The sequence below is a fragment of the Falco naumanni genome, chromosome 10 (assembly GCF_017639655.2).
Source record: "Falco naumanni isolate bFalNau1 chromosome 10, bFalNau1.pat, whole genome shotgun sequence".
Classification (NCBI taxonomy): domain Eukaryota; kingdom Metazoa; phylum Chordata; class Aves; order Falconiformes; family Falconidae; genus Falco; species Falco naumanni.
In genome coordinates, this window is record NC_054063.1 from 36,408,707 (window position 1) to 36,421,835 (window position 13,129).

The 13,129-nt window shown below is 42.3% G+C and overlaps 1 protein-coding gene across 2 annotated transcripts in view; it reads right to left on the reverse strand.

The window, feature by feature from the left end:
- The window catches only part of AHCY (adenosylhomocysteinase), a 28,850-nt gene that overhangs the window by 1,676 nt on the left and 14,045 nt on the right, over positions 1-13,129 (reverse strand). For both annotated transcript variants that reach the window (XM_040609237.1, XM_040609236.1), the window contains 4 exons: positions 10,880-11,087; positions 9,936-10,023; positions 8,856-8,973; positions 2,957-3,151 (listed from right to left, as the gene is read on the reverse strand). In XM_040609237.1, the coding sequence (XP_040465171.1) occupies positions 2,957-3,151; positions 8,856-8,973; positions 9,936-10,023; positions 10,880-11,087 (609 nt within the window). The remainder of the gene's footprint in view (positions 1-2,956; positions 3,152-8,855; positions 8,974-9,935; positions 10,024-10,879; positions 11,088-13,129) is intronic.

Below are 13,129 nucleotides of genomic sequence, written 5' to 3' on the forward strand. Positions count from 1 at the left end.
AAGACAGTTAAGTACTACAAGAGATAGGTACAGAAAAGTCAGAACACGAACAGTAAAATGGCAAAGCAGTAAAATAGCTGCTATGTCAGAGGGGAACGTGCAGCCATACAGGCTATTAAAAGATAGAAAGGACACCAGCAAGAAGGGATTGGGTGCTACCAAGTTACAACAGAACAACAAGCGTGACCACCATTTGTAATTACTGCAAAATACAAGTAATCCTTCCTAAGGAAACAGATACAAGGTAAATCTAAATTCCAGCAGCATGGGAAAGACTGGCAATATTTCCCCCATAGTAGATCAATAGATGTGAAAGGTTGCATATTTGAAGGGCAATAAATCAACAAAATATTCAAGGGCCAGATCTTCAGCTTGTGTGAATCAGCGCATCCTAAATGATTCAATAATTAGTGCTAGATTTCCTACTCAAAGGGAGCGTGGTAAGAACTACTCTGAAGTAATCCCACTGTAACAAGCCAGGTAAAAGCTACATCTACACAGCGCATAACTCACCACAGCTCAGCCTGCTCACAGTAAGTAACATGGAACTGCCAACATCTTGTGAGAGCCAACACAGCCAGAGATGTACAAGACAAAATTAAAAACATAAGATGAAGTGGTTGAAGAATGTGGAAGTGAACCATGAAAGCTACTAAATGCTACGTAAGTGTCAGAAAAATCATGAAAGAAAAGCTAACTGGAAGGACTGTGTTTCAAAGGGAAACAAGTATTTAAGCTTAGTAGATCCTGACAGAAAAAAAACAGGAGGGTTAAAAATTTAATATGTATCTGGTTGACTAGACTGACACGTGAAGATCTGATAGCTGTGTTTCCAGCAAGTTTAAGACAGATTGCACACATGTAGAAGAATGGCTGCAGAAGCGTGGCCACAGAATCCCTAAAGATCTGCGCAATCCAGGCCTGGAATTAGAATTGTGCTGAAGTTGTTGTGCTGAAGTTCACAAGAAGGTGGCCTTGATCTATTCTTGAATCCTGAGACCAAGTAACTTTGTTGGGCTAACGGGCTGTGGCTGTAACACGCTGCAGCTTTTAGGGAAGACAGGTGCAAGGCCAAAGGAGATAGGGAGCGGAATGGGAATAAAGGGAGTAACAAACGGCAAGGCTAAAACATAGCTAACTCAAATAGCTGCACGGACAGAATGCTTGTTCTGATCATGATAATTAGTGGTGTGAGAGCAGCGTGTGCTTAGGGGCTAATAACCAATTACATGTTTGCTTTGGGAACATGCTTGTGTATCAAGTCTATATAAGAAGTGTTAGAAGCTAATAAGGATGAGCAAGATGCATAACTCATACTGAGTAATTTCTTGACTCCAGCGGACCCCTCTCCCAACACACCCACTTGAAAAGGAGCAGAGTCCCGACATTTCCCAAATCAGGTTCTCAAACTGCAGCACAGATGTTTCACAACTGCTTCACCTTGGGAACTTCAAGATTTAGATAAAAAGGTACATAAATTTAGATGAAGGTAAGCTGACATTCTTACCTTAATCGGATAGCCGAGCATAAGGATGGACAGATTTAGTCCAAAACATGGACACAACAATTTGCCCAGATTTCTGGGAACACACATTGCAGAAACATGTGCATGTTTGTAATAGCTGATCATCAAAGCGATATCCTTGCAGTCAAAGAAAGTGCAATGTAAGGTACTTGGTAATTCTTCAATTCTTCATTTGTACCTCAAAGCTACTACACAGAAAACGGAAAGGTACTAGCCAGAAAATTACCAGAGAAAGCTCCTCTGCCCATGTTTTGTTAGTTCTGACAAGGCAACTGCTTTATTCTTTGAAATTTTCTATGGAGCACAGATGGCAAAAAAAGCATTTTGTCACAGTATATGAACCTGAAGGGACCACTGCCATATGCTCCACTAACACGCAACTCCATTTGTAACTAACTGACCTGGGTATTACTCCTCATTTCCAGATCAAGTGTCCTTACTAAAAGTTGTTATTTAGGAAGAGGATAAAGCCACATTTTATTAGCAACATTGGACTATCATTTTGGAGATAATTGTCAACAAAACTTTTCCTTTGAAGATGACTGTGTGTCAGCTTGCTGATCAACTCCTACATTGTATTTCTGGTGTGCTTTGCTTGATCATTAACAGATGGTTTTGGAATCTTAAGTCCTTCAGCAAACACTTCATAAAAGAGCCCAGACATACACATTTTACTTCCCAAACGAAAATATTTCCACATTTAGTCTCACACCTGGTTGCACTCCAAAGGCAGTGGGATTTAAGTCCAGCATCCTTTTCAATGACCGTATCTCAAATTCTCAGGCTTGTTTTGGAAAATTAAAACCAGGTTAGTTTTTTAAAAGGCGGCTGCGAGTTGTGACATGATCCAGATTTTTCCAAGAACAAAGAATGCAGAGACAAGTTTAAAGGGAAACCTGAGGGAACTGTCATTAATATTTAATGGATCTATTAGGACCAGTTTGTGATAAGCTCTGCCTAGGTGCAAATGGGACCCAGATGATCAACCACAGTAAAAGTGGTTCCTAGATTCACTCCACACTCAACTCTGCCCCTCAACTCGAGGCTGCTGGAGAGGCATGTGAAGCTTCCTGTGAAGCTGACATTCAGCAGAAGGAACAAGTTGGTTGGGAGAAGCTCCCCGAATACCTTGAGGCAGTACAGGGTTTCCCACCACCTTAGGGAAGAGCCCCAGATCAAGCTATAAGGTAACTGGACACTTCTATCACAGGACAGACACAGGAGTCCCAGTTCTCCACAACAGATTAACCCCAAGAAACAGCCCACTTTGACTCAGCATCACCAAAGCCAAGCATTCAGAGGGACAGAAGCTCCCTGCAACAACAACATTCAGTAGCAAAATTAACTCGGGCACCAATAAAACAAATCTACACGACCACACCTGAAGCTGGATTCCTTACAAGCTTGCATCTTCCTGCTGCTCTAGCTCACCTTCTTCGGCAGGAAATGGACTCCGACAGCATATTTGTCACTATGGGTCCACAGCTCGATCTGCGCCAGCACCTGGTTGGTGAAGGAGTTGCTCATGACAAAGCTAGGGTGACCCATGGCACAGCCCAAGTTGACCAGTCGGCCTTCTGCTAGCAATATAATATGACGACCGTTGCGCAGGGTATAGCGATCCACCTGGGTGGGAAAAAAAGCAAGAGCGGTGCAATGCCAGGATAAAAAGAGCATTTTAAATCATGCAAAGCTTTGTGGGCTTTCCTCCCACATCAACAATTCAGCAGAGGGCTTGCCACACAGACTTTGATTACAACTGAGACACCCCTCCCTCAATTCCCAGCCAGTGTTTTTTGCAAAGCCTGTAGCTATTCTGGGCTTCACACAACATAAATCTTAGCATCTGTTTCATATTTAACCAGCTATCCAGTTCTTCTGGCTTTTCCATATGCATGTTGTCTCAGATAGCTGTGGTGGGGCACATGCTGCTAGCAGTAAAATGCAGTTCAATATATGCCTAATTGAAACTGGTGGGGAGAGACAGGAGAGAAGAAACACCTCTGCACGCAACCACCCAGAGCCTTTGCATCTAATGGGTAAGAGCCAGAGTCCTCAGCCTGCTGAAACTGCTCCCCTGTAACTCTTCCCACTTCGTAAGGCCAACGCTTTACAGTATAATAAACAGCTGTCCCAGCTTCTGGCATATTCTTCTTTGCTCTCAGGGGACCAAAGGCATGGTCCTCCACTCGGGCTGATTACCAAGCTATGCTGAGGACTACAGGACTCTGCACACAAGATCAAGTCTCAGGTGAGCTAAGGAGACAGGCCTTCTTCTGTGTGAGAGTCCCACACAGCTCAGGAGATATTGTCACTGAACACGTGCCTCAGCTGTCTGGGCCAGATTGGGTTCCTGCAGTGTTAAAGTTAACTCTGCTTCTCCTTTCCAGTCCCCACTAGCTCTTCTTTCCCCTGCTTTCACCCATGCAGGAGGTTACAATACTGAAGCCCAGAATGAAATGACAATACGCCCTAGGAGTTACAAGAATATTCAGTGTTCACTGGTATTTATGGCTCGTGTCACACCAAGCACAGGGGAGCAAAGCAAACCTTTGGTAAGACTTAAGATAATCAACAACCAACTCTGACAAAGGTTAATGCTTTCGACCATTTATCTTATGCTGTCATAGCACAGCAACTGTGAAAGACCTACAAGGGTCCCTCCCCACAGCTGTATTTATACTTTTAGTCTCAAAAGTTTTTTTTTTTTTATGAAGTCAATATTAATATGAAGTAAAACACACTTCATTTACGGTTTTAGTCTTAAAGCTTTGGCCTGTAAGTTAAAAGCTACGGGGGATGAAGCTTTAATTCTAACACCAGCACCTCCTAACAAAACATCTTAGTGCAAGTCCTTAGCAGAGATTTAATAAGTAAACCAACACAAACCATTTCATTAAGAACAGGTATTTTGCCTTAAGAGAAGCTCTGTGCCTCCACCTGCCTTCTCCAGCTATGCTTCAATCACAGCACTATTTTCTGCTTCTTGGGTTCATACAACAGATTGTGTTTTCATATGCAGACAGTAACCACCTCAAACAGAAGCCCTAAATAACATTCTTAATATCTCCTAAGAGCAGTACAGCAAGGGAGGGTTAATAAGAATGCTCTCCACTGAGCAGCTGCAATATTTCTTATGGATGCTGATTCTCCATTGTGGACCACCAGTGGCAGTGCTCTCAGTCCCGCAAAAAATATCATATGGGCTATCTTAAGATTGTGGAAGCAATGAAAGAAAGAAGGAAGCAGCCAAAAAGCAGAACATTACTTATATTTAATATTATATTTACAGATTAAGACTACTACAAGGTAGCAGTTAAGTAGCATTTCAGTTTTGAAGTCTGAACTGGGTGGTTTAGGTGTCAAAATATTATATCCATACAATATCCACACAATTTGCACATGCACAGCTGCTGGCTTGTGCATAGAACCGCATATGTTTGGCAATCTGCTGACGAGTCATTCAATGTACAGGGTAATGCAGAAAATGCAGATTAATGTCTTTGCACAGAAAAGTAGCAGAGGCACCAGCAGAGGCTTAAGTCAGCACCATGGAAACACATTTCATCTACAGGTACATAAACGGGCTGATTCATAAATCAAGAAATTGCTACAGAAGTGGAATTCAAGTTATGCAAGTATTAAGTTCATCTCCACACTTATACAAATGCCTCATCCCTTTCCCCATCAGCATTTAGCTTACTCTGCACTTTCTGGCTGTTTTACACTTCCCTCCACACCTTGCTACACAAATAATTTGTTTTCACAACCAAAGCCCATTGATCCCACCCTGACCTTTTCTTCCCCTCTAGAGCTGAGCTTGTGCTATACATCAGTCTCTCTAACACCAGAACACAGGTAAGCAGGACTGCAGTGCAAACCCATATTCAAAACAACCTGCCAGCATTTCAGTAATAAACTTATTTCCTCCTTAACTGTACTTGGAAAGCAACAGATGAGTGAGAATGGCACAGTAAGATGTTTTCCTTTCCCAAGTATTAAACATTACTTACACCAGCTCACCACTTGTAAATGGAGACCATATGGTACTGAAAACTACCATGTTGGACACTTACACAGTTACTCTGTACCTCTAGCTGAAGCCTAGCACTTCTCAGCTCTGGTATTAATCCTCTGAGCAAGAGACAGATGTCTTCATAGGAGGTTAGAGATTTTTGCTCCTGTACTATATTCTGCCCCCTCCTACAGGATATAGAAAAAAAAGCTGCCAGGTCTTAGCAAAAATTTTAATATTTTTAGTACTTGATATTACAAAACATAGGATACCACACCCACAACACTGATGTGAAAAAACTGTGTTCCACTAAAGGTAAGTGCAAGATTTCACACCTTTAAAACACAGCACTGACCTCCCCTGGAGGCCCCCACAAGACAAGATGACAACCTAAGTGTCCCTTCAATGAATCTGAGAAATGAGTAACAGCCTAAGTGGCGCACCAGCTGTTTCCTTCCCAGATTTCAGTATAAGAACAACTCTATCAGTTATTGCAATGACTCATCACCACTGCCCAGAGAAAGGTCTTAGCACATGCAGACAAATGCCCATGCAGGTGGTGGAAGCTGCAGAATACCTCCTGGGAGCTTGCTTCTAAACCTAGTTATTGCCTAACTCTTCCAGAACACGCATTTGCAGAAAACATCTACTCAATCCTTTTTAATTTGTTTCAAGCATGGAATTTGGGGCTCTAAAGTCACATTTTGCTGCCCACTGCCTCTCCACCTTCTGAAACAAGTGAGCTTTTATGATGTGTATTAGTCCACTCCTGCTCAACTGCCCAGCATCCATAGCTATTAGGCACAGAGAATGAAAATAATGAAGCTTTTACACACAACTTGTTCACATCACACCTGCTCAGCAGGTACTTCTTTACCTCATCATGCAGGTCTGAAGTGTTCAGTGACAAGAAATTGAAGCAGACACAAAATGGAGCAGAGGGGTATACCACTAGCACAGTGTAGCTACCTACAGCATCAAGTACACCCGTAAGAATCCAACTGGAGATTCAAACGCTGCTTCCGATTCACTGCTAGAAGTCAACAAAACTCAAGAACTAACCTGAGTCACAGACCAGCTTTTATTTGGCTTAGCAATGTACACATCCATAAGCCATACTCACTTCAGTAAAGCTTTGAACATGTTGCATGGCCATGTAAGATCAGATTTACCTCCAGGCACAACCCAGCTCCAGTGGCAACCAGTAGGTGGGTAAGGAAAAGTACCAGAACAGCCCCTGGGTGAAGTGCTATTTCCACCAGCAAATCCTCTTAGCTTCAGCTAACTGTGCATCAGGCTGAGACAGAGGTAGTCCACTCTGGGCTGTCAGACACCTTTTACAAACTTGAGCTAATGACTTCTAGGCAAACACACTCATGGCACCTACATCACGCTGAGCAGCTATTTTCACAGCTTTTGCTCTGTGAGCTGGTATCTCCTTTGCATCGCTCTGAACATCCTGCTTGTGACACCAGCAGTTTATATAATAGATCAGAGAGTTCAGGTCAGAAGGTAGGTAGGTCTTCAGCATTAAACCATATGGATAACCTTGACCCCAATTCCACCCTTTTTGAAAGGTAATACACTAGTTTTAATCCTAAACTTGTTAAGAGTTTTCATGCCTTGGATTAGACTACATCTCGTTGTGCCTATTACATCTGTGACAGACAGGCACATTCAATATGAAGGTAAATGAAGAAAAAGGGACAACTCTGCCAACAGTGACAATTTTTCATATGGACTTTTAAGAGCCACATTGAATGGCCACGTGCAGGTAGTTTGCATGTTACCACATTAACATCCAATTTAGCCTTCAAAAACATTTACTTTTCGAGCAGTCCAGTTTTAGTTTTAAAATCCAAGCTACCAGCAAGCAAGCAGCTAGCTACAGGCTCCTCTAGGACAAGAGCTGCTGAGTAAAGTCAGCTCCACCCTAAGGTCACGGGCAAGAGCAGACTTGAATGTAGTGAGAACTTGAGGGTATAACTTCATAACTAGCTGAGCCCACATAGTGTCCTAGCAGCAAACAGAATATTGAAAATACCCTCACAACTGCTTAGTAAGAGTTTGATGTGGGTGGCCAATAAGCCACAGGGGAGTTATGAAAATTGGAAGACCAGACTGAGATCTAAGATGTATGCTTGGGTGTGGTGTTTTTAAAAAAGTAGAAAACCTGTCCCAGAATCGTGCTGCTGGTAAGCACGCTCCCTCTTGAAAAGGTAACTGGAAGCCCCATGCCAAGTCAGACAAAGCCTGATTTGCTTTATGTGATGTTCTTCCCCCATTGCTGGTGTTACAAACCAGCTTTAATTCAGTTTTGTTTTGTTTCTCTGCTTTTTCTGCTGAAGAGCTGAAGTTTTTAGATCCCTACTTTCCTGTGTACCTACAGCCACAGCTTGAAGTAAACACATGGTGGGAATGCAAGCTAAACAAGGATAACACATCTCGTCTTGTCTGCCCACACAAAGACTTCTGGTCTATACAGGTTTCTAAAATGAAGCCACTAAGCCTGGGAAAGAAGTCTCAGCTTGGCAGAGCTCCAGACAGGCTTTCCTGAGGCTTCAGTCTCCAAGTAAAAATAAACATTTTGAAAATAATGAGGTGTGAATTTTTTCAAACCTTGACAAAATACCAAAAGACATTCCCTTGAGATTCACTCTAATCCTGATCCCCTGCACCAGGACCAAGACTGTTCTGGTGCAGAGCAGCACATGAGCAAGCATCTTGCTGAGAGGAAATTCAGATCAGCTGCCAGGCAGCCTATGGGCTCTGTTCTTAAGTTTTACGCAGACTCTAATGGTCTGTTCTGTATTCATCATCCAACTTGCTTTTTGAAATTGAGTTATGGCATTGTTTTCAACTGGGGGCTATCAAAGAAAGCATATTCCCATACCTCCTCACCATACCCCAAATATCAAAGCTGGCTTCCTGTAAGGAATGAACTTGATGTAATTAGTTGTCTACACAACCACCAGTAAAGGGTAGGCTCCTGTTTGCCAAGGAAGTAGGAACAAGAAACACATGGAGAAAGATGCATCCATTCCAGGTGCCTCTCAGAGAACACATTGTACACTTGGGTACTGGCTGGAACTGGTTGCTTTAATACGAACACAAGAATACAACATGCAGCTTGTTCCGGGTTAACTGGGGAAGAGCAGAGCAGAACCTCCACTCTGATCAGCCCAGAGCAACACTGGCTTCCCAGAGAGCTAGAAACAAAAAGTACCTGAAGAGAAATAACTCCTTTTCTGGAAAGGGACACGGATTAGCTATTGCTTCTTTCTAGCAGGAGAGCTTGTGCAAGGGCTGTCTCACCTGAGGTTTAACGTTCACCGCCTCTACTGCATTTTCATTCAGCCACTTTGCATCAACTTCCACATCAAAATGACCAATATTACACACTATGGCATCATCCTTCATCTGCTCAAAGTGCCTGCAAAAATAAAAAAAAAAAAAAAAAAAAAAGCACATCAGAAGTTAACGCACAAAAATTTTTTTCTTCAGCACCAGAAGATTCTCTGGTCCATAGCCATGCTCAAGGAGAAATGAAAAGTGCCTGGCTCACCGACTGCATTTGACTCTCACAAGATGTGTGCGTCTGGTAATCTTGCAGGCACGTGAAGTCTACTGGAAAATAACCTCTCAGGCTTCTAGGGGAAGGACACTTCCCAAGGAACATAAAGAGGTTATCGGAGAGGAAATATTTTCCCAGTATGGAAAGTAAAGCTATTTTGTTTAATTGATTAAAAATGAAATATCTGCAGTTATTCTCTGCCCTAAACAAAAGAAATTTTTCTTCATGATTTTAAAGTTTTCAGCAGTTCTACATCTCTGGAGACTAATGGCCTTACTTGCTCCCACTTAATCTGATCTTCCACTACAACATGGGGAGTCATAATGGCAAAGACAGGAATGAGTTTGTGAAGAGTGGAGGGGTTATAAATTGAGATCTAAGAAGTGGCAACCAAAAAACCAGCAGGGCAGTTTATTGAGAACAGGCTAGTTTCAAGTCTGCTACATGTAATCACAGACAGAATCACTTTCAACCTTTACTTTTCAACCTTCACCTACCTCTTCTGTTCACATTTATCCGCCCTAACACAAATTTAGCCCTGATGCTCTCATTCTCTAAAGTTTATATATCCCTCTACACCTTTTGTTTCTCCATCATCAGACACTAAGGCAGGAGCAATTGCAATGTGCCAACACCCAACAGAACTGAAAGGCCAAAGCCCCATTTTCTCACTAAAATGACATTAAATCCTGGTGTCCAGAATTTGTGTGTTAACCCTCACCATACTGTTGACAAGTTATGACTGTATTTTTTTTTTTTTAAAAAAAAAAAAAGGTAACTGTACAGGGATGCTTTCACTAAAGCAAGTGGCTAGACCATACCTGCCCTGAACAATGTCAGTGCAGCCAGTGGTGGTAACAAAGATATTGCCTTCTTTACAGGCCTCCTCCATGGTTGTAACTTCATAACCTGAAAAAGAGAAAAAAGTTATTCCTCCATCCAACCACAGAACTTTATTAGAAATCAGATACAATATTACAAGTAGAAAAGTACAGAGAAAGAATGCATGACAGAAATCTGTGCCAGCACCTGACCTATGGAGGATGCAAGGTAGTGGGCATACTTGCCTTACTGAATACCAACTTAGCACAAAAATATCTATCCCTCAGCTGTTTCCAATCCATAGATTTACACATTCAACCTCTTCTGTCCATAGGTGTAGTATCTCCCACAGCACTCAGACTGGATTCAGGAGGTCAAGTTTTCAAAGGGAAGTGCACACACAACACCTCCAGGTTCTAGTCAGGTATGAATAGAAATGGGATAAACTGGTACTAAGGAGCATAATCACATGAGGCACCCAGATGAGAGAAGGAGCACAGCTGCCAAAGCACACTATGAGCACAGCTGGAAAGGCAGAGCACACGGCATTGCTCTCCAAGAACACCTACTGAAGGCAAGCCTGATGTTTCACTGCAGAGATATTCTCATGAAGTCACAACCCACACTGGAGGTTAGAGCTGCACAACTTGAAGATAATGAACCCGTTCAAAACCAGGCTTACAGCACTATGAAATTGGAGCCTTACCCCTCTATGGTCTCTATATCCTTGACCCCAAACACATCTTCTAGGTCTATACACTAATAAAATCCTTCACTAACAGGAAAAGAATTCCTGCAGTTGAACTGGAATCACCTTCACCTCAACAGGGACAGGGCTGAAGCCCACTGAAACTTTCTCAGCCAACTACCATGTATTGCTCCACACTGACACACAGAGACCCCCACCAGATGAATTAATTTCTGCATCTCCTTCAGTTCTCACCTTCCATGGCTGCCTGCAGTGCATTGATGGGATCAATTTCAGTGATGATGACTCTAGCTCCAAAGCCTCGCAGAGCCTGAGCACAGCCTTTGCCCACATCACCGTAACCTGCCACGACTGCTACTTTTCCAGCAATCATGACATCTGTAGCACGCTTGATGCCATCGATGAGGGACTCTCTGCACCCATACAGGTTATCAAACTTGCTCTGAGGAAGAAAATGGAGCAGTTTCAAACAGATGAAAGTCACCCAAGTAAAAATTCCTTAGAGAAACAAAACAGACTTGTATATCAGTACTACAAACCAGGAGACTGACAGCCAGCTAAATACTCTAACCACAATGAGGGATGGAAAAATAACCTGGTTTGATATTTTTTTGATATCTCTATAGTTATTTATACTAGATACGGGCTTCAGCACACACCCATGAGAAGCATTTCGTATATATGTTGTGTCTACTGACTAGGGCTTGTACATGTTAAAAGCTTGTTAGAGGTAATCTGAATTTATCAAATAAAAGCACAAACAATTCTTGCATACACAGGTAGGTAGGTCTTAAGTTCCTTAACCAGATGATCACCAGTTCTCTGCTGCTGTTTATCAGACAATGAACTGAGCCAAGTGCCACAGGCAGGCAAGACAGCACCAGAACTGCTGGCCAAATGATTAGCACGCATTCTTATTTTTGCAAGACACATGCACCCTGCAGAAGCAGCAAGTTGCCCACATCAACCATGAGAAATTGGTTCCTGAAGTCCAGGAAGATGAAAATTGCATCTTCCTCCAGGTTGAGTTACACTAACACTGCCAGACCTCACCACTGCTCAGATCTAGAAAAATCCAGCAAGAAGCCATTCACAATACTAGTCACTGCAGCCAAGAACCCCGGGATATCAGCTCCTAACACCCCATCACACAGCATCCTCTACTGTAACATTTAACATGAGCTTAACAGCCAGATCTCCAAATCAAAATTCCCCTGCCAAGTCAGATGTTAAACAGTATTCCACTTGAACATCTTCCTAAACTCACGAACACATATTGCTGTACTGATTTTTGGAATGCTCCTTCTTTTTCTCCTTGGACCCTTTGTTTTGACCAGGAAGATGGGCTGTATAAACAGTTTTGATTATCTGAAGAGTTACAGAAGCCAAGAATCTAAAAAAAAATTTAAAAATAATAAAAAAAAAAAGCCTGACTACACAAGTTGTGCTATGCTTCCCCAAGGCATGGGTATAAAGAACTCACCATTTACAGCAAAATTCTGGTCTCAAAGCCTGCTCTGTGCTTTCTACAGCTTTAGGTCACCAATCACTCTTGCTTTCACTTAACACAGATAGCACTGTCTGCTATAAGCAATCTTAAGACTGTGTACCTAGATGTGAGTAGGGGCACAAATGGGACCTACCTTATAGTTTGGATTCAGCCTACAGCTTACAACAGTAAAATTTGTATAATATAAAAATGCAGAAGTCTATGTATAAAACTGTTGCAGCTATGACTCCCAATGCATCTCAGCAAGTTACAAGGTAAGCAGCACATTGCTCCCAGCCTCAGAAGGTGGCCAAGGACTAATGTGTAAGAAGTTATACTTCAGCTCCAGACGTTCATGACTCAGTGCCTCTAAGTTATCACAGGCATATCTGCCATTAATATTTCAGAATATTTGTGTTGCCAGTCCTTCAAATTCCAAAGTTAGTGCCTGTTGGTAATCCTCTTTTCTAGTCCTCCAGCAGATTTTCCTTGCGTTACATGCCTTCTAATGGAGGAAAACAGCATGGTCAGATTTGATTCCTATTCACCAAACCCCACAGTTGCAATTGGAGCCTTTCAGACACCATTGTATTCCCATGCAAGGTAGCAGAGTGCCAGATGCAGACATCTGTACCAGCCAAAAACATATTTGGGTGGCAGGAGGGAAGTGCAGAACTGGATAATGCCTCCCTGTCTCTCCAAGTACTAGGATAGGAACCTAACGCCAACTGAAAATATCACCCTGGGAGAGCAGAATGTGTCATCTCAGTTGCATGCCATCCTGGAGATCTGTAACTGTGGATTGTACAAATCTTTTACTACATAAATACCAAACAGTACTTGAAAATAAGCACTTGTTTGGCACTAGAATAAAGTGAGGTCAACCCAAGAGGTTTTTTTAGATACATCTGAATTACCAAATCTATTAAACTAATAGTTATTATGCAGGAGGCACAAATCTAGGTGAAAAGATGCAAAGAAACAACAAGCTTCTT